Here is a 22,401-nt window from a genome sequence, read left to right as displayed (position 1 = left end):
TATCTCACTCTGTTTGCAAGTACCAACACAAGCCCCTTAGGCTGGCACAAGTAGCGGGGAGCTCCTGGGCTCACTAATGAGCTCATGATGGCTAGACCAGCCCTATGCAGGTCAAGAAAGTACTTGCACCAAATACACAGTTCACTAATGGTATCTTACAAATCCTTGTGATCTCTTAAAAACAGTCTCTTGTAAACAGTAACCAGTAACTAAAAGCACGCAGATCCCCAGCACTCGGAATCAAGCATTAAAAGGTCAAAACAAGTGCGGTGAGTCATTAACTTGCTCAACCCAGTTTGCAGTTCTGATGGCAGCTGAGTTGAGAATTAAAGAGCACAAAGAAAGGAAAACACACACAAAAAATTCAAAATGAAAGTTTCCACTTTCACTTGAGAGAATCAACCTCCTACCCTGTTATATTTTCAGTCCTTGGCTAACTTTAAACTCCCCCTACCAATTTGAAAATCATGTATGCTAACTTTAAATTTTCATACAAAAGTATATAAAATTAAGTACAAATGCCCTCATTTCCCCAAGTCTAGAAGTAATAACTGTTAAGTTTGTTCTAGCTCTTTCCAAACTTTTTCCATGAATTTGTTAACACGCATAGAAAACTGAATGTTTTCTCTTTTCTTTTTTTTTTTTTTTTTTGAGATGGAGTCTCACTGTTGCCCAGGCTGGAGTGCAGTGGCGTGATCTCGGCTCACTGCAAGCTCTGCCTCCTGGGTTCACACCATTCTCCTGCCTCAGCCTCCCAGTAGCTGGGACTACAGGCTCCCGCCACCATGCCCGGCTAATTTTTGTAGTTTTAGTAGAGACAGGGTTTCACCGTGTTAGCCAGGTTGGTCTCGATCTCCTACCTTGTGATCCGCCCGCCTTGGCCTCCCAAAGTGCTGGGATTACAGGCCTGAGCCACTGCGCCAGGCCGAGAATGTTTTCTCTTTCTACTTTACAGTATCTTTAGGTGAAATTTACATACCTCAATTACTTTTTTTGTTGTTTCTTGGAGATGGGTCTTGCTCTGTTGCCCATGCTGGAGCATAGTGGTGCAACCATAGCTCACTGTAACCTCAAACTCTTGGGCTCAAGTGATGCTCCCACCTCAGCCTCTTGAGTAGCTGAGATTATAGATGAGTGCCACCACTAAGTGAGTGCCTGGCTAATTTTTTTATTTTTAATTTAGTAGACATGGGGTCTTGCTGTGTTTCCCAGGTTGGTCTTGAACTTCTGGTCTCAAGAGATCCTCCTGCCTCAGCCTCCCATTCTGCTGGGATTACAGGCATGAGCCACTGTGCCCAGCCTACAATTAACCATTTTTTAGTGAACAATTCAATGCTATTTAGTATATTCACAAGGTTGTACAACTACCACTCTATCTAGTTCTTAAACATTTCCATTACCTCAAATTCACTTATTTTTTTTAATGGCTACAGTTAGTATCCCTCCCATAGTCTGCACAGGCCTATTGATTTAATCAATCCACAACTGATGGACATTAAAATTGTTTCCAGTGTCTGGCTATTACAAAAAGTACCTCAGTGAACATGCTTTGTGTATTTGTGCTGATACTTCTAAAAGGCAGGAATTCCTTAAGTGGAATTCCTTGGTCTAAGAAGTATGAACATTTTAATGTTTGAGATGTACCACTAAGTTGACCTCCAAACAGACTATTAAAACTTTATATTCCTCAGATAGGTACATATCTCTCATAGATTGGTCACACTCTCATCAACAAGGTATTATTATCAATCTGATAGGTTAAAACAACTACACCTTAATTTCAGTTTTGTGTTTTGAAGGTAAGATTGAGCATATTTTAATTAATTTATTTAAAAATTTCCCAGAGAGTTAGAGATTGTCTTCTGCTGCGGCATGGGAAAAAGGAGAGCAGTAAGCTGTACTAGGTGAGCTCTACCATTACGGATTTCTTGCTTTGCATTTCCCTGGTGATTGCTGGGCTCGGGGTACTATGGGGGATATCACAGAGGGTCTTTTATATGCCTTGCCTACACTTAGCACTTCTGATATATTCTCTCTGATTCTCATAACCACCCTGCAAGTTGGGGGTTTATTCCCATTCTACTGAGGAGGAAACTGAGGTTGAGGGAGGCTAAGATTCAAAACCAGATCTGTTTGGTTCCAACAGAGCCTGAGCTCTTTCTACTATGGGAACTGCATCTACTGTTTGCATGCAAGACATGCATTTTGGGGAGGTTTCAGTGAGATGGGATCCAGTTCCTGCCTTCTAGGAATATAAATCTAGTTAAGGAGAGAGAGAGGATGCATTTGCTCAGCTTCAGGAATAATGGCTGATCTCTGACTAATCAAACTTCAAATTCACACCTTTAATTAGGCTGGATTAAAAGAAACATTTTTTCTTACGACACTCAGAAGGGGACTGGATGTTGAAAGAAGAATCCCAAGGGAGGAATAAAGAATGCCAACCATTTTTCCAGGTGAGGTTACTCACACCTGTAAGTCTAGCACTTTGGCAGGCTGAGATGGGAGGATTACCTGAGGCTAGGAGTTTGATACCAGCCTGGGCAATGTAGCAAGACCCTGTCTCTACAAAAAATAATAATAATAAAATAATACCAAACCAGTGTGTGGGCAGCAGCTGGGCTAGGCTGGGGACAGCACCTGGTGATGGGCGGGTGTTCACAACAGCACTGACTACATACCATGAGCTACCCCTGAATCCATCATCAGTACCACTGGGAAAAACTATATTGAGAGAACTTGAGTTGAGGGAGGAATAGGCAACTACTACTAGAAGAAAAAAACTCCAAGAGGATGCCTCTTTAGAGAGAAGAACAGCCACATCCCTACCAGCATCCCTGCTGTCCATCTACACACCCTCTGCCCTTCTCTATTTTTCTCTATATTCAATATGTGCTATATTTATAGGTTTGTTTGTTTCTTTCATGTCTATTTCCTTCCAATAGAAGGTAAACTCTTTGAAGGCAGGCATATCTACCTGCTGATGGATTCATCAGCAACTGACATAGTAAGACCTCAACAACTTTTGCTTAATTATTAAATGTTATGCTTGCTATGTGCTGGACACTGTGAGGAGAGCTCTAGATGGAAGGATTCCGCCCTCTTTACAGATGAGGAAACTTGAGGCTCAAGAAGGTGACACTTTGTTGAAGGTCACACAGCAATGAATGGTGCTTTATTAGTTAAAACCCGGCGGTAAGGTGACTGTCAGAATGACAATCCAAGTCTAGTCTATTTCAGGCCAACCCCCCTGCCCCAATACTTAACCAATATCCTACCCTAATTGCCCTAGGATAAGATTCATAGTGTGGTGGGGTACACATGCCCAAATAAGATGAATTGTAGGTTACTTCCTGGCCTGTAGAAAGTTTGAAAGTTCTTAACCTGGCCACCACATTTTGGACTACAGATTCTTTATTGTGGGAGGCTCTCCTGTGCATTGTAGGATATTTAGCATCATCTTTGGCCTCTAACCACCAGATGCCAGCAGCACAGCCAGCCCAGTTATGACAACCAAAACATCTCCAGACATTGCCAAATGTTCCTGGGGTTAGAAACCCTGGTCCACGGTTAACTAGGAGAGGCCCACCTCAAAGTGAGGGCCCTGGCCTTGGGCAGGACCACATAAAAACAGAAGCACATACATATATCTCCCTGGGTGTGGGGATGCTGGGAACGGAGTGAAAAATATTCCAGGACAAGCAAGAGTTTCCATGAGGGAATCTGGCCTAGCAAATGAGTCAAAAACTGAAATCTCATAATTGCTGGCAGCTAAAACAACGACCATAACAGATAATGCAGATTAAGGAAATGGTGCTCATGTTTATGCCTGAGCTGGATATGTGGAAAAGATGCTGCAAATGCAAAAGAGACTGTCTGTCAGGGGCTGGGGGAGGGGGGTGGCAGGTGCACTTTACACGTGTCAGAGGAAATGTAAACCCAGCAGGTAGGCATGATGGGACAGATCTGATTTGTTAATGCCGCCTGTTCAGCAGGGTCCTCCCTCGCCCTGTTCCAAAAACTGTTTTCCACAGCCACAGATAACATGCTCCAATAAAGTATTCAAGCCAAGGAAATTCTCCACACTTACCATCCTAACCATATTGCTATTTTGTAGGAGATGGTTTATTATCAAGGATTGGAGGTTGGGGTGGGACTGTAAGAGGAAAACACTTTCCTATGTTGCCACTGCGGTGGGTTAAACCAAAGTGTACAGCAATAATGGCCAGGACAGGAAAATGTTATCCAACAGCATCCTGGAGGAGTCTCCTATGAGGCTTCATTACAGAAATTAATGATAAGTGAGAAGTAACACTTCCCAGCTGTGTGGTCTCTGTCACATTTGACCCTCTTGCTAATCCTAGGAGAGGCACTGGGCAGGTTCTTATATTTTTCCCCTTTTAATAGATGAGAAATTTGAGTATCAGAGTGGTAAGTGATTGGCACAAGTATTGGAATAGGAACTGAGTGCAATTTTTTGACTCCAAAACATGGATCTGGGTGAAGAACATAGGCTTTGGAGTAAAACAGGCATGGCTTCAAGTTGACTCAATGGCTGAGAGGCCTTTCATCTTTCTGGGTCTCAGTTTCCTCATCTCTAAAAGGTGCATAATAATAAGTACCTCACAAAGTTTTAGTGAGGATTGGATAAGATAAAGTACACAAGAGGCTTGGCCAAGTCCCTGGCACTCGGTCAGCAGGAATGGTAGTTACCTATCATTGTCATATCACAGACAGCACTGCCACTATTAGTGCTTGTTTATTATACATGCATTCATTCATTAGCAAACAGCAGACACATCTCTCTGAACTACCTGGACCAAATGGCTCCTAGGGGGACTTCCATTAGGATAACTCCTAGGGAAAGAAAAGCCCTCAGCAGGACACTGTTGTTTATAAAAGATCTGGAAACAGCCTAAAATGTTCTACAATAGGGATTAAACAAATTACACTGCAACAATAAAAGGAAATCTTAAACAGTTGTTAAGAAACATTCTTTTTGAGAAAAGCTTAATGATAAGGAGAGAACCTCACATGTAGAGTTAAGTGAGAGAAGATCCAATTTGAAATACAACAAAACGTTAACAGGGGTTACACCCCCGGATGGTGGGACTATGGATAATTTTTGTTTTCTTTTTAAAATTTTATTTATTTTTAATTTTTTGATTTTTTTTTTTTTGGTAGCGACAGGGTCTTACTATATTGCCCGGGCTAGTCTTGAACCCCTGGCCTCAAGCAATCCTCTTGTTTCAGCTTCGCAAAGTGATGGAATTACAGGTGTGAGCCACTGCACCTGGCTGAATTTTATTTTCATCTTTTAATTCTCTGCATTTATTTTCCAGACTTTCTTTAATGAAGAAATATTAACTAAGCAGAAACACAGTCGGTTGACGAACGTGAAAGACAATGAACACTGAGTTAGAAATGGCACAATAAACATAAAACCACATATTTAGAATCTGATTCAGATTGATGCACCTTAAAACCATGGTAAAAGGGCACCCAATTAATTCACAATCAATAAATGTCAAACCTCAAAGACACTATACAACAAGAAAACCTTCTGTAGCTTGGAGATATTCTGAGCAGAATGAATGAAAAGTAGAAGAAAATATTTGGCTTAGGTGTGGAGAAAATATTATATAATTTGCATAGTGCAAGTCCAAAATTAGGATGGCTTTCAGAGGTTTGGGGCAGTAGCCCAATCATCTTCATTGGGCACCATAAAATGGCTTTTGCATGATAATGTTAATGACAAAATATTCCACAAGCTGCAACGGAAATGATGACTCTCCCTGCCATAGAAGGTGAACAGCAGTGAGGTGGGATGCTCCAACTCAAAAGTCTGGTGACTATTTTTAAATCCTGGCCAACTTCAGGCTTTATTATGACCAAACTTTGACTTTTTGTGGTAAGCCTATGGCAAGAGAGGCACTCTGAACACCCTATGGAATCCCAGTTCTGGCCCTTACCAGCTGTGTGACCTTGGGCACAATTTTAAACCTTCAGATCTTTCCCTATAAGTGATGATGAATCCTATCTTGCAGAGTTTTGGAGATGATATGAGGCCATGAACATAAGGTACTTTGCGCAGAACCTGGTTCATCATAGATACTACGCTAATGAGTGTTATTACTAAATAAAAAATGACAAGTTTTAAATTACAACAGTCAACAACTTTTTTTTTTGGAGACAGAGTTTCGCTTTGTTGCCCAGGCTGGAATGAAGTGGCACGATCTCAGCTCACTGCAGCCTCTGCCTCCCGGGTTCGAGCAATTCTCGTGCCTCAGCCTCCTGAGTAGTTGGGATTACAGGCGCCTGCCACCAAGCCTGGCCGATTTTTTGTATTTTATTAGAGACAGGGTTTCACCATCTTGCCCAGGCTGGTCTTGAACTCATGAGCTCAGACAATTCACCTGTCTCGGCCTCCCAAAGTGCTAGGATTACAGGCATGAGCCACCGCACCTGGCCCAATATCAACTATTTGCAGTGGCTTCCAGGAACAATAAAGAACAGTAATATTCTACTACTCCAAGAATAGTAAAGAACAGCAGAGAATCAGGAGTTCCTCTTGAGATAGACTACAGATTAACTTGTCAGCTATACTCTCCAAGCTTGTCCAACTCACCTTATTTTGTTGTTTTGTTTGTTTTATTTTAGGCTTTTAGCAGCCTGAAGCCATGGTTTTTAGTTTCTGTTTCTAGTGATAAGCGGAAAAGAGGGATAAGGAAGGGGCTTTACTGGCCCAACCAGAAAGAGAAACTAAGAACCCATGACTGTATTTTCTCCCTTGGATACCCAATACAAGATAGTCTGGTTTCTGGTTGCTTTCCCTAACACACATGTGCCATCCACCCCCAAGCTCATCTCCATGTCAGCCAAATAAGCTAGTTATAGAAAATATATGACCTTGGACCAAGGGACAAAGTTTGAAGTGCTCGGAGAAGGAGATCATGGTTGCCAGACATGGAAATCAGCACATATGCTTGGGTAATTTCTTACTTATTACTTATATCTAGATGGCATCAGTCATCCCATATTCCCTTCTCAAGCCTGAAATGCTATCTCCCTTTCATCCTTATCATCTGTGAGCCATTCCAGGTCCAACCCAAATCCCTCCACCCTTGCTAGGCAGTCTTCCTTGACGACCCCTCAGGCCATTGCTAAACTCTCTGTAGTGTATTTTATCATAGAAGATTTTCTAATCTTATTCATTTTTATCTGGTTGCAAAGGTAATACATAATTATTAAAAAATTCAAGTACAACAGAAATATATAATGAAAAAAAATCAATAGTTCTATCTCACTTATTTATTTTCTATTCACTTGTAATTCTTATATACTGGGGAAAAAAGGAGAACACAAAATAAACAAAAGAACCACAAAATTATCTTATAATTGTATTCCCAAGAGACAACAGAAAAAAAAAGAATTTGACGTTCCTGGTTTTTTTCCTATCCATATACTAATATGGGTGTATAATATTAATTGGGACAGTGGTTTTGAACTTTCCCCCAATTTTCTTCCCCTACTTGCTAATATACCTTAGACAACTTTTACCAAGTAAAACTTTTACAGTTCTCTAGAGCAGGACTACCTTTCTCTATTGACTATCTCCTCATTAAGTCAAGGAAGAATAAATAACACAGTGGATCCAAAGAACATTAATGGAGACCACTAATTTATCATATATTCATGCTGCATCTGGGTTGAATAAAATAATTCCCTGATCTAAGGGCCAGAGGATGGAGCAATGAGAGGCTGTGGTTGCCGGAAACCCTTTTTTGCCATAGCAATACTTCCTGGAGGGGCTACAACTGGGGGAGGGGACACATATTCTATTATGAAGTAGCCCAGCTGCAGGAGATGGGCAGAGCCCCATCACTAGGCTGGCAGCCACTGCCAGGCCCTGGAGAGAGCTTAGGAGCAGCAATGGCTGCCTTTTCTAGTCATAACAGTGATAATAATAGCAAGTACTAATTTTTGAGCACATCCTAAGTAATGTGTAGTATTAGGCACTGTGGATATGGAGATAAGACACCACCTTGGCTTGCATGGAAAACCCAAGGGGCCCCTGGGAAGAGCTATCTTGAAGGATATCACAGCAAAGAGAAAAACTGTGGCAAAAGAGATGGAGAAATGTTAAGAAGTCTAGATTTAGATGTGAAAACAGAGAAGCAGGTCTATCCAAAACTGACACACATCAATAACAGAAGCCTTGCTGTATCAATGGCCTTTAGTATTCACACCCTTTGACCAGAATTCCATTTCTAGGAGTATAATCAAAGGAAAGAAAGAAATACAGACATGCACATGATCAGGATGTTGAAAGCACTGTTATCTACAATGATCAAAAAACAGAAACAAATGTTCAACAACAGGAGAGTGATTAACTAAATTGTACATTCTTTTGATGAAATGCTATATGAGTCCATTAAGAATCAGGTCTGTAGCCAGGTGTGGTAGCTCATGCCTGTAATCCCAGCACTTTGGGAGGCCACGGTGGTAGGACTGCTTGAGGCCAGGAGTTTGAGACCAGCCTGGGCAACATAGTGAGATTTTTGTCTCTATTAAAAAAAAAAAAAAAATCAAGTCTTCGAAAACTACAAATGACATGAAAAATACTCTTCCATTGTAGAGTTATTTTATACCGTTAAGACCAAAGGGACTAAAAAAATAGCATATACAGTGTGATAGTGATTTTGTTTTAAAAAATGCACATGCAAGTATAGTAAAAGGTAAAATTGCCTGAGTATGTACCAACATATTAATGGAAGTTTTTTGGTGATGGGAAGTAGGATTACAAGTGACTTTTACTCTCTTTTATGTGCTTCACTATATTTTTCAATATTTATTTATTTATTTATTTTGAAACAGGGTCTCACTCTGTTGCCCAGGCTGGAGTGCAGTAGCATGATCTTGGCTCACTGCAACCTCCACCTCCTGGGTTCAAGTGATCCTCCCACCTCAGCCTCCCAAGTAGCTGGGACAACAGGTATGCGCCACTATGCCCAGTTAATTTTTGTATTTTTTGGTAGGGACGGGGTTTCACCAGGTTGGTCAGGCTGGTCTCAAACTCCTGACCTCAAGCGATCCGCCCACCTCTGCTTCCCAAAGTGCTGGGATTACAGGCGTGAGCCACCACACCCAGCCCCAGCCTCAATATATATATATATTTTTGAGACAGAGTCTCACTCTGTCACCCAGGCTGGAGTACAGTGGCACAATCTCTGCTCACTGTGACCTCTGCCTCCCAGGTTCAAGCAATTCTATCTGCCTCAGCCTCCAGAGTAGCTGGGATTACAGGCGTGTGCCACCACACCCGGCTAATTTTTTGTATTTTTAGTAGAGACGGGGTTTCGCCATGTTGGCCAGGCTGGTCTCAAACTCCTGACCTCAGGTGATCCACCCGCCTCGGCCTCCCAAAGTGCTGGGATTACAGGTGTGAACCACTGCACCCGGCCTCAATATTTAAATGATGTTATATAATCAGAAAAGAAAGCAAAATAGAAGGTAATTTTTTTAAAAAAGGACAAATGCATTAAAAAACGTTCAACATAGAGTTATTTAATATAAAAATATTCACAGCCTAAATATGTGTTAATAGAAGACTAGTTATGTAAAATAATACATTGGAATAATATATACTCAGTCCATAATATTTTCCGAAAATAACTGTGACATAATACTTCCCCTAAGCTAAACTCCTTGCCCAGCCAAGTAACAAAGGGAGAAGGAAAATAGAGAGATGGAACAAAACACACTAAGCAAAAAAAAAAAAGACGATGACAAAATCCAGGCAAAAAGCATTAAAGGAAATAAACAGGAATATTTAACCCTAATAAAAGGTGCAACTCCCCCAGGAGGCTGTAACGGTGACAAATATGAACATCTGTGTACTTAACTGCATAGCTTGGAAATGTGTGAGGCTGAGACTCACAAGAGATGCAAGAGAAACTGATCATCCACAGTCACTGTGGGAGGCTTTAACCTAAAAGTGAGCAGATCACCCAGACAGAGATAAGGCTGAATAGACTGCAAGGAACCCAAAACTAGGCTCAGAGTGTGTGAGCTCTGTACCTATGCCTAGAATAGTGCTAGAGGGAAACTGGTAAACTATTAATGGATTGTTTTGGAGTTGGAAGACTGTATGTGTTCTTTTTCTCTTTCTCCTTTTCTGCATTTTTCCATAGTGAACATTCACTTTTATAATGGAAAAGGAAAAAGTGCAAGTCCAAAGAGAATGAGGGCCTACATCACAACGTCATGAACACAGCATTCCATAGCATGTGCTGAACTCAGCTCAAATGAGTCCAGCAGCCGTGCACAGCTGTGGACAGGGAGAGGCAGGGCTCAGGGAGCGACTGGCCAAAGGCGAGCTCGCCTTCCTCACTTCACACCAGAGGAGCGCATGAGGGCCCCTTTCAGAGCTGGGCCAGATTTTCCTCTCAGGCAGGCCAGGGTGGGGGGATTTATAGGCTCAGAGGGATCCAGACATTCTGTGCTTGAGTCTACCGGCAGCACTAACCTTCCTGGTGAGAAGCAGACAGAGCGCCATGCAGTCAGGCTGTCTCTCCCCAACGTCCACAAATGCTGCCTTTGTGTTGGGGCGCAAGCCCCCAGCCCATATGGGCAGAGGACGCAAGAGAGAACAAATCCTGCAGTGTCTTGCTGAACTATGGCTGCAAGGACCAGTCACATGTGTGACTGGGCTTTTAACATTTTTGGAAGTGGCTGCCAGCCCAGAGCTCTCCTGATATCCTCCTGGGCTAACTTGTGGTCTCCTGAGGAACCAGAGGAAGGACTGCTAAGTATTCCAGCATTGATTAAAGCACCGTGTTTGGGCTTAAGTCATCTCTTCTATAATTAAAAGAATCCAACCTGAGAGACATAATTGAATATCCAAAGGGATATATATGTCTCTAAGGTGTCAGAAGCTAGGGAAAAGGAATACTGCAACAGAGAACCAAGCTGCTCAATTACAGCCTTGAGTCATTTTTGGAATAGAAAAGGCATAAATAATACACACATACGGGTAATGGATGGCTGCTCAGAGGTTTGGGGCAGCTGATACACTCTTTGTTCTCTGTTTCTCCCTTATTGGAAAGGGAACCAAGACTTAGACAAAATCAGAGAGGATGTGAAGTGAGCCCACTGAGCAGCGCTATGGGGCCAGCTCTTCCCCCTCATCCTTACTACTCCCAGACCACATTAAATTAGCATCCAGCCAGGTGCAGTGGCTCATGTCTGTAATCCCAGTACTTTGGGAGGCTGAGGTGATGGATCACCTGAGGTCAGGAGTTTGAGACCAGCCTGGCCAACATGGCGAAACCGTCTCTACTAAAAATACAAAAATTAGCCAGGTGTGATGGTGGGCACCTGTAATCCCAGCTACTCGGGAGGCTGAGGCAGGAGAATCACTTGAACCCAGGAGGTGCATGTGGAGGTGAGCCGAGAGCACGCCACTGCACTCCAGCCTGGGTGACAGAGCAAGACTCTGTCTCGAAAAAAATAAAATAAAATAAAATAAATAAAACATAAATTAGCACCCTCTCTCAGTCTTGCTGGTGAGGGAAACTATTATTGAGATGCTACAGCTGGAAATAATGCCACAGAAGTTGCACTGTGTGCACCAAGGTGAGTTACAAGAAGACATATGGGGACAAGCTGGCATTCTCCATGCTTTCCAGATCATTCTGCAAACATGGCTGCGAACTCTGCATACAACTTGAGGGGCGTATTTCCATTCACTGACTGCCCCCCACCCCACCCAAGGACACACTCAAACATAAGCACATTGCTCAGTTCTCTCCGTATCTATGTACATCACCATTACGAATAACTCTTCTGTTTCTGCTGGGTTGTTCATGGCCAAGATATAAAGCTTAGAGTGAGCTATTTATCACGATATTTGAAAAAATTAAATTAAAAAAATATTTTGCACTTTGGGAGGCTGAGGCAGGTGGATCACTTTAGGTCTGGAGTTTGAGACCAGCCTGGCCAACATGGAGAAACCCCATCTCTACTAAAAATACAAAAAATTAGCCAGGCTTGGTGGCAGGTGACCGTAATCCCAGCTACTTGAGAGGCTGAGGCAGGAGAATTGCTTGAACCTGGGAGGTGGAGGTTGCAGTGAGCCGAGATCGTACCATTGCACTCTAGCCCAGGCAACAACGGTGAAACTCCATCTCAAAAAAAAGAAAAAAAAAATTTTGCCAAAAAAATCTTTGAGGTTTTAAAAACCAATTTCCACATGTCAGATCCTCCCTTGGGTTTGGCTTTCTCATCCTTGCTTGGCCTCAGTCTGCTGGATTTCAGACATGGCTTGATTTCTTTCTGTTCTAGTTCTCTAGGTCAATGCAAATTTCTGAGGTGAGCAAATGTTTCCTGCACTGTTCTCTGTGAAGGAAGCCCAGAAACAGAAGAAAGAAATTTTGCCTGAGAAGCCTGGGAAGCCAAAAGAAAGATTTTGAAGGTATGATAACAGATCTTACAGCAGCCAGGGCTGGGCTGTAGTGGGAGGCACAGATTGTGCTCTTCCTAGGCCCAGGAGCACAAACACAAAAAGCCTACCAACTAGGCAAGGCAATGACGGAGAGTAAAGGGTCAGGTGTTAGAAGGGCAATTGGGAGAGGTGGGGACGTTTGTAGGTGATGGTTGGCAGGCTGCCTAAGTCTAGCTCATTACTGCCATGTGGGAACACAGCACTGCTGCAAACCTACCAAAAGGCAATTCTATTATATCTGGAACACAGCAATATGAAGGCAGGAAGAGCCTAATGCCTGATGAGGGCTCACTCAACACTTATTGAATGAATGAGGGCCTTCACGCACAGAGGGTGGACTGTCCTGGGAGCAATAATGGGAAGAGATGGCTGGTAATCTGGAGGTCTCACAATCAAGAGAGGAAATAATTGCAGAGTGAACTTGAGCCACAGCCATGGGATGGAGAGGAAAGGGTGAAATGCAGTAGACATTCTAAAGAATTTTCAAAAAGCAGTGCTCAGCGAAAGACCAGATGTGCAGGACTAGGGTGGTGATGAATCTTCCAGGGGATGCCCGCGATGAACTTGTCTAGAAGGCTGAAGGACTGGTCACAAGGGAGAAAAGGTAAACACATTCTTCACTAGTTTCAAAGCCCTTCATCTTGCTCTCCCAGACGACCTTATTTTCTCTTTCTTCCGTTCTCCCACAAAAGGGATCAGGGGATTAACCAGGGATCCAGAGGCCCAAGTGCTGAGAGAAACAGACCCAAACCTATAGCTAATTAGGTGATGAGGTATTCATTCAGGTGAAACTGCAATGGAGTTAACAGAGGAACGGGCAGGGCAGGGGAAAAGTAATGGAGAGGAGGGGCATCTATGGGAAAGTAGCAAGAACCACTTGGGCTATATGTAGAGTCATGACATATTGGCAGTATGGTAGGCAGGCAAGGACAGAAAGGGCCGAGGGAGAACCTCAAACAGTTCTCAAGTCATGGATTTTCACAGCATGAGGCATGCCTTGGGTTCCGGTCCCCAGTTTTCTTAAAGACTGAGAAAGCAGAGATAAAAAAACATTGCCAAGCAAAAGTATTCACGACAAATACATGGCAGACTCAAGACAGCTGCTCAGCTAAACCAGGTGAGCCTTTTCATGGCATATTTTTTGTGGGCTTCAATCTAAAAGAAAATTTGTATAATTATCAAATTGGGTCCAAGGCCTTGGATAAATCTCAACATTCACTTTAAAAGATACACTTCATCAACAGTTTAAGAACAACTATAACTACTTGTTAACTAAAAAACTATTATAGTAGCTAATATTTACTACTTAGTTAACTAATTCGAAGATTAATGATTGCTAACTAAGGGCCAAGGCGTTATGCTAGGCCCTTTAAATTCACTGTCTTGTAAATCTTTGCAATGATTCCATGATGGTTTGGTGGCATCATGGCAAATTTTACCCATAAGGAATAGAAGACCTATCTGTAGGACAAAGTATGGAAAAAAATTTTTTTTAATAAAAAATAAAAGCAAGACCTAGAGATGTTAAGTCACCTGCCCAAGGTGAGCCAAGGTTAGAACCCAAGGTAATTCCACTCCGAGGTCCTTAGGTCCTCGTTCTAAGCCAAGGATCAGCAAACATTTTATGTGAAGGGCCAGATGGTAGATATTTTTGGCTTTGTGGGCAATATGGTCTCTGTCACAACTACTCAATTATGCCATAGTACAAAGCAGCCATGGACAATAAACAGATGGGCATGGCTATGTTCCAACAAAACTTTATTTATGGATACTGAAATTTGAATTTCATGTAGTTTTCACGTGTCACGAACCAGCACCATTCTTTTGATTTTCCCCCAAGAATTTTAAAAAGTAAAAATCAGGCTTAGCTTGTGAGTCATAAAAAAACAGGTGGTGAACTGGATTTTCTCCACCCAATGTGGTTTGCCAACCCTGGTCGAAGCCACTAGGCTCTGTTGCCCTCCAGCTAACATCATGTGCTGGTTTCCCCAGGAGGCCCATAGATATTTTAGGAAAAAATCGCGTGAGAGTATGTCTGGATGGGGCACATAACTCTGAAATTCAATTGTGGAGAAAGGCCCAACTGCAATAGCTCTGGCTCTGCATGACCCTTGTCTGCAACTTGAAAACATCTTTCTTCCTCCAAGTCCCCTCGCTTGCGCTCTTCTATTGAAATAAGCATTGATTCAGGTCACTCTCAAACCAGGGGAAATTCTAGGTAGAATGGGGATGTTCCCTCCCGTACACCATGATTTTCTTGCAACCATAGGCCCCGTGTGCCCTTCTTACCTGCAGGGTTTGACTGAAGCGCTTTAATGGCGTGGTCTTCACAGGCGGGATGAGGTTTGCTAGTGACGTAACTCTGGAAAGGGGTTTCACCCGTTTATTACTAGGCTCCTATAGAGTTAAAAAAAAAAAAAGGTAAAATGTCAAGGTCAATTGCAAAGACAACATAACTCCACCATACAACTGTGTTCCACTCCATGAGGTGCTGGCTATACACTGATCTATGGAATATAAACAGTGTCACGTCTCACTCCGGCCATATGGAGATGACCTGGCTTAAGAGGCAGGGAAGGACAAATGGCAGGCAGGGGATGTCAACAGAGGCATCATCTGGGAAGACAGAAAAGGGGCAGGGATCTGCTCCTTATCCCTCACCCCCCAGTATCTGCCAGCTTTTAATACATAAGCTTCCACTTAGTAGAACCAGTCTTCCCACCCCTTCTGTAGAGAAAAGCAGCCTCTGATTTCTCACCCAATGACCTTGTCTTTTGTTGCTTCTGGTTACATCTTTTTAAAAACCTTTTCCCCACCTTGCCTAAAGCCACTCTTATGCAATGGCTTTCCTAAAGCACCAAGATTGTTTTCTTAGTTCATTAAATTAAAAAAAAAAATTTTAAAAAGAAGTTCTATGGGCTCTTAAGAAAGCATCTTTGTATCTACAGTATATTTGAAATACACATATTAATATTTATAAATTATAACCAGATAGCAAAAGAAAATGTATAGAGAAAAAGCCCTACTATGGACATCGGTTTCTATACTACATACAGCCACAAGTTTTGAAAATCACCTCCACATAAAACATTATTTGCAAATCTGCAAGTTACTTCAAACCAGGCTGATAGGTGGGAGGGATCCTACCCATTCCAAGGACTTTGCAGACAAGAATTACATAAATAAAAACAACAGGCTGGCCGGGCAGTGGCTCATGCCTGTAATCCTAGCACTTTGCGAGGGCGAGGTGGGTGGATCACAAGGTCAGGAGTTCAAAACCAGCCTGGCCAAGATGGTGAAACTCCATCTCTACTAAAAATACAAAAATTAGCTGGGCGTAGTGGCAGGTGCCTGTAGGCTGAGGCAGAGAAATGCTTGAACCCGGGAGGCAGAGGTTGCAGTGAGAAGAGATTGCGCCACTGCACTCTAGCCTGGTTGACAGAGAGAGACTCTGTGTCAAAAAAACCAAAAAACAAATAAACAACAACAACAACAAAAACAGGCTATGAGGAAGAGAATGATGATAGACAAAACAGTTTTACAAAGACAAAGAGAAGAGTTACCCTTGTCCTCCTAAGCTCCATCTGACCTGTAGTAGATGCTAGACAGCACATGAAGATACCAAATTTTGACGGACAAAGCCAAAGTAGCCAATTGTGGTGGCAAACCTCAGTCATTTCCAGAGGGAGCCTCTAGGTATTCATCTTTCCTTTTCAGCCATTGCTTTCAAAGTTTCGAGGGTTAAGGCAGAACTTCAGATTCTCCAGGACATCTCTGCATCCCCGTTTTGAACAGAGTAAGTGCCTGGAAAAACCTTTCGTGAATTTGGAATCCTGCTGAGACACTCTCATGTCATTTTATGCCCCTGCCAGTCTCAGAAACCAAAAGCCTTCTTTGAAATAGACTATCTCCAAGCTTTCCGGCATTTACATATAAAAATTTAAAAACTTAAAAAAAAAATTCAATACAATCCCAAAATGTGGCCCAGAATGATCTCACGATTTCTCAAAGCAGTCAAATACTTTTCCAAGACAGAGCATGCAACCAGGCTGCTGGGTACCTCTCCGGCTTCTTAGCGTGCTAAGCTGAACAGACAGCAGAAAACTCTCAAAACACTAGGAAGGCTCAGTTCCAAAATGCAGAGGATGAATCTCCCAAGATGAAAGCCATTACGTGACAATGATTTAAGAGCTGAAGGGAAAGATCTGACAGCTTTTCTGCTTCAGGTGACAATGCCCTTCAGGATGCTCCCTGTCCAGTGCCAGGCTCTTGAGTATTTGTGCCCAGAGGAGGGTTTAAAACATTTTTTTACGTCAGAGCTGCACCACTGGCGTACTGAATACACACATACACACACACGCACGCGCACATACACACACACCACCTCTTAAGCATCCCCTGAATTTGTCGAAATGGCTCCTGCTTTGGGCTGAAAATGCCAGGTTGATAGCACAAACTGCATTACAGCAAGTGAGGTGACAAGGATTCCCTGAGGGAGCAGGACCTGGTCTCAGAGAATCCTGCCCACTGACTCTGAGTCTTTCTCTCTCTCTCTCTTTTATGGTTAAAGCTGCTGGGTCACAGATTTTTATATCAGAATGGGGAGGTTGAAAGGCAAACGCCAACTGGGTTCTCTTGTTTTAAAAAGGGGCCAGAAAGCACTGCACACTCGGCAGGATGGGGGATGATCCAGCTGTGTTCCACTTGCTGTATCATCTTTTCTAAGGTTCTGCTGACTTTGCTGTCCGTTTTGCATGACCCAGTCAGACAGGCATTTTCTGCACAACTATAAGATGTAGGTTCAACACAAATGCCAGCCTCTCTGCAGGTTGAGTGCAGTGCTGCTACGTGAGATTGTAATTAAAACTGATTTCCTAAGGCATTGCCGATTTGGATGTAAACATCAGGCTGCTCTCTGGCAATCTGACATTCCCAAGTAATGAACAATTGAACCAGAAGCCGCTGCTGTGTGATTTAGTGCTATGATCCAGCAATGTAAGCAGGTGCAATTTCAAAACCAGAACACTTACAGGTTATTGGATCTATGGGGGAGGCTTTATGCCTAACCCATATGAGTAAAGTATGAATTATAGTATTCTCCTTGAGGGCTTCTGTGAGAATAGAAGATTAAAAAAATTCCTGGCCTCATTTGATTTTTCTTTTCCATTTACTCAATATGTCTCCAGCTACATTTTACTGCTGTCTAAAGAGAGCCCTCAGGGAAAATGTTTCCAGATTCTTGTTAAATAGCTCTACTGAGAACTAGCAAATGCAACTGTAGGGATGCTTTCAGGCTTTATAGAGAGATAACAGAACATAACCTGCAGGGATGCTTCCTAGTCCAACAACTCAGCTGCCAGACCAAGCTGGGCAAGGTCAATGCTAAATCCAGGAACCAAGTGTCCTGTTTCAAGTGCAGACACCACCCCCTACCACGTGATTTTAAGACAGGGCAGGAGGGTATTTCACTAAAGTTTAAAAAAAAAAGAAAAGAAGAAAAGACATTGAGCATTCTGTAAGGATAGTATTTTGTGAATGACAGTTTTGTTTCATCTGTTCCAGGACTTACAACTTTTTTGTTTCTCTTGTCTTATTGCACTGGCTAGAATCACCTGTATATTGTTGATTACAAGCCAAGACAGTGGGTATACTAGTTTACTTCTTGGTTCTAAAGTAATTATTAATGAGATTTCATCATTAAATATTTGCTGAGAGCATGGGAGAGGCACCCCTTTATCATGTAGAGAAAGTTCCTTTCTGTACCAACTTTGCTGTGAATTTTTATCATGAATTGGCAGTGGCTTTTATCAAATGTTTGTTCTTCATTTATTCAGAGGATAAGGAAAGAAAAAAAAAGGAACAGAAGAAAAGAAGGGAGGGGTGGGAAGAAGGAAAGGAGATAATAAGGAAAGGAGAGAATAAAGAAAGGCATACAGGTCATATTTTTTCATAAATAAACTGATTTGACAATTTAAAATATCTTGTGTTTAATTACGAACAAAGGAGAATAAAACACTCTATGCAATTTTATTCTTAGTATGATATTTTTATTAAATGGATTTTGATATTCCTTCTCTAGGGGATACAATGATTTTTATCCTCTCCTCATTCTTCCCCTCAACAGGTAAAAGCCAAAGCAGACTGTCTGCAATGTAAGAAAATGCCCATGGCATCAATATAATCTAGCATACTTTTTTATTCCTCCAAAAATAGTTCCATTGAAACAGACATGGCATACAGGAACTCCCCACTCATTTTCCCTGTGCTTTCTTTTTGCAGCCAGAGTGGGGTGGGGAATAGTAGGAATATCATCTATCTCATGTCTGCAGCTGCCCTGAGACTCTACCCCTATTGAGCCTCAAACACCATCCAGGAGAGGCTGGAAATGCAGTCACTGGCATAAGGACTCAGGCTGTTGTACTGCAGGGCAGTGTGGCTCTCAGCTGCTTTACATCTGGTCAGGAGCAAGGAAGAGGTGAGAATCGATTGTGCTAGCAGATACTCTTGCCCATGAGTTGATGGAGCCAAATAAAAAAATCTTTCAAATGTTTGCAAATGCCAGGAATGCCTTTTCAGGGTTCTATCTGTATGCCAGGTGTGTGTGGAAACTGTACTCCCAAGGGTCACGTTTAATCTACCCAGGAACCTTCTAGGTGGCTTTCATTGTCCTCATGTTAAATAGGAAGTTACAATCTTACAGTGACTGATAAACTCTAGCATAAACAAATAATAATAATGAGCTAATACTGGTAGCAGGAACTTAGCTCAGTGCTTTACATATAGTTGCAAATTTAATCCTATTAACAACCTTACAAGTTAACTACTATTACGATCCCTATTTTAAAGATGGAGAAACTAAGGCATGTAGCAGAGCAATTTGCTTAAAACCATTCAGCTAAAACAAGGTGACCAGGATGTAAACCCAGGCAGGCTGACTCCAGAGCCCATGCCCTACACCAGGGCCTAGCTAACTTTTTCTGTAAGGGGCTACCCAGCCTCCGTCATGACAGCTCATCTCTGCTTTCAGACACAAACAATCTGTAAATAAATAAGTGTGGCTATATCATATTAAACATTTATTTATGAACACTAAAATTCAAATTTCATAGTTTTCATGTCACAAAATATTCTTTGAGACACGGTCTTGCTCTGTCACTCAGGCTACTGTGTAGTGGCACGATCACGACTCACAGCAGCCTCAACCTCTCGGGCTCAAGTGGATCTTCCCACCTCAGCCTCTCAAGAAACTGGGACTACAGGTGCTCACTATCATGCCTGGCTAAATTTTTAAAAAATTTTTTAGAGAAGGGGTCTTGCCATGTTTCTCAGGCTGGTCTCAAATTCTTGGGGTCAAGCAATTCTCCCACCTCGGCTTCCCAAAGTGCTGGGGATTACAGGGGTGAGCCACTATGCCCTGCTTACAAAATATTACCCTTTTGATATTTTTCAATCATTATAACATGTAGACACTATTCTTAGCTTGAGGCCCATAGGAAGTCAGCTGTATTCGATCTTCAGGCCATAGTTTGCTGACTGTTGTTTGCTGACCAGTTATGTCCTAGTCAGAGGCCCTCAGCCTCAGCTGTTTTTTTTTTTTTTTTTTTTGAGACGGAGTCTCGCTCTGCCGCCCAGGCTGGAGTGCAGTGGCCGGATCTCAGCTCACTGCAAGCTCCGCCTCCCGGGTTCACGCCATTCTCCTGCCTCAGCCTCCCAAGTAGCTGGGACTACAGGCGCCCGCCACGTCGTCCGGCTAGTTTTTTTTTTTTTTGTATTTTTAGTAGAGACGGGGTTTCACCATGTTAGCCAGGATGGTCTCGATCTCCTGACCTCGTGATCCGCCCGTCTCGGCCTCCCAAAGTGCTGGGATTACAGGCTTGAGCCACCGCGCCTGGCCAGCCTCAGCTTTCCTACTGTAACATACCCAAAGACAACACTCCCAGGCACTGCACCTCCCACAGGCACACCTAGTCATCGTCAGGCTCCAGTAGATAGCAAAGCTTGATTTGCATATTCTCCCTGCAGCTGGACATGCAGGGTCCTCCCCTGAGAAACAGGGGAAACATTTGACTTACTTTTTATGTGAGTAAATCCTATTTTATTGCATTTTATTCTCTTAACTTTCTAAACACAATGCCAACTTTCCTTGACCATTTAAAAATATATATGAACAAAGTACATAAAAAGTGATATGATGCCTGGGATCTACTTCAAAATAACAACAGTGGAGAAAGAGGATGGAGAAAGAGGAAAACAGGACTGGTCACAGGTTGGTAGCTATCAAAGCTAGGTGCTGGGCACAAGTACGTGACAAAATAAATGTCAAAGGGTACATGTATTTGGTACATGCCTGTCTATAGTACATGTCAAAATTAAGTTTAAAAAAATTTTTTTTTAATGGACACAAAATTGTTTTGCAAGTGTGCCAGCGGATGCTGAACCAGAGTAGACAGGTGCTATCTGTGACTTTTTTTTTTTTTTTTACCTCAGTTATTAGGGAGGGCCTAGTGAGAAAGGATACTAAAGAGACAGACATCATCCAGAATAGAAGAAACCTATTTTTGTGTGTTGTAAAAAAGTTCCCACTACTGAATTTCAGTAACTTCTAAATAACACACACTGGAATAGGGAAAGCTCCATGTGTTGGGAAAGAGAACGCTGGGAAAGCTACTTCACATCATTTAAAGACAGCAACCCCAAGGAGAGCCATGGGCCAAGTCGCCACACTCCCTGAAGTCTTTCATTGTATTGACTGGCTTAATTCACTCTCATTAAGAAACACTGGCCAGGCGAGGTGACTCACACCTGTAATCCCAGCACTTTGGGAGGCCAAGGGGGGGCGAATCATGAGATCAGGAGTTCGAGACCAGCCTGACCAACATGGTGAAACCCTGTCTCTACTAAAACTACAAAAGGTGGCGGGCGCCTGTAATCCCAGCTACTCAGGAGGCTGAGGCAGGAGAATCACTTGAACCCAGGAGGCGGAGGTTGCAGTGAGCTGAGATCGTGCCATTGCACTCTAGCCTGTGTGACACAGCGAGACTCCATCTCAAAAAAAAAAAGGAAACCCATTAATGGGTTCCAAATCACTGAACTCCATGACATAAAACAATCCAGGGGAGGTCAACTCTAATTTATTTTAGAAACACACAGAAAAATAAGGGCCCTTCAAGATCAGTTTGTCCATGGACAGGAGTCCTTCATGTTCCTGCTGTATATATTTTAACTTGTGAGTATGTTTTGTTTTCCTGTGAATGCCTTGCAAATTCATGTTTTTCTCTCAATTGATACAATAACATCATCTACTAACGAGGCTAAAACCTCCCATTTTTGCCAGATCCTCACTCCCCTTCTGCCTCTTACCGATCAAACAAATGTAAAGTTCATTAGCCTACAACTGCCTTGACTTTACCACTCCTATTCCTCAGGGCCAAAGGGTGTTTCACATCATTTTACAGTTTATGCCCAAGATTCTCACCCTTCAAGACTTCTAGGCTACTACAAATATTCTTGTGTTCTAATTTCCTGTGATACCTCCTACTGCGAAGGCCTTCCCCACCCTTTCAGGGTCTCTGTTTGTTTGCCCACTGGACAATTCTTTAATTCCTGCTTCTGCCTCTTCCCAGCTATAAGCTTTACTTCAAATGACCCCACTCCACCCAGCATGGGGGCACTTGACAGCTTGCTCTGTATCTTTTCTTTCAACGAATCCCTACAGATTTTCCCTCTTGGGTTAATGTTTTTCTAACAAAATGGTTGAGAATGAGCCATATTGTTTTTCTAGATTTATCTATTTCAACCTGGCTCTCATATTCACTAATCTTGTCTTAAGCAAGTTACTTACTCGGTTTCTTCAACTGAAATGGGGAAATAACCTTGTAATACAGCAGTGAGAATTC

General features: G+C 42.5%; 1 protein-coding gene across 5 annotated transcripts in view; it reads right to left on the bottom strand.

Moving 5' to 3' along the window:
* Nucleotides 1-22,401, bottom strand: part of ARHGEF3 (Rho guanine nucleotide exchange factor (GEF) 3) — a 345,766-nt gene that overhangs the window by 32,823 nt on the left and 290,542 nt on the right. For 3 of the 5 annotated variants that reach the window (XM_011947258.1, XM_011947259.1, XM_011947261.1), the window contains one exon: nt 14,795-14,902. In XM_011947258.1, the coding sequence (XP_011802648.1) occupies nt 14,795-14,902 (108 nt within the window). Of the gene's footprint in view, nt 1-14,794; nt 14,903-16,068; nt 16,875-22,401 lie in introns of those variants that run through there. The other 2 variants (XM_011947260.1, XM_011947262.1) reach the window with 2 other exon arrangements.

This window comes from Colobus angolensis, unplaced genomic scaffold (assembly GCF_000951035.1).
Source record: "Colobus angolensis palliatus isolate OR3802 unplaced genomic scaffold, Cang.pa_1.0 Scaffold26, whole genome shotgun sequence".
Taxonomy (NCBI): Eukaryota; Metazoa; Chordata; class Mammalia; order Primates; family Cercopithecidae; genus Colobus; species Colobus angolensis.
This window is presented reverse-complemented; position numbering and strand designations above follow the sequence as displayed.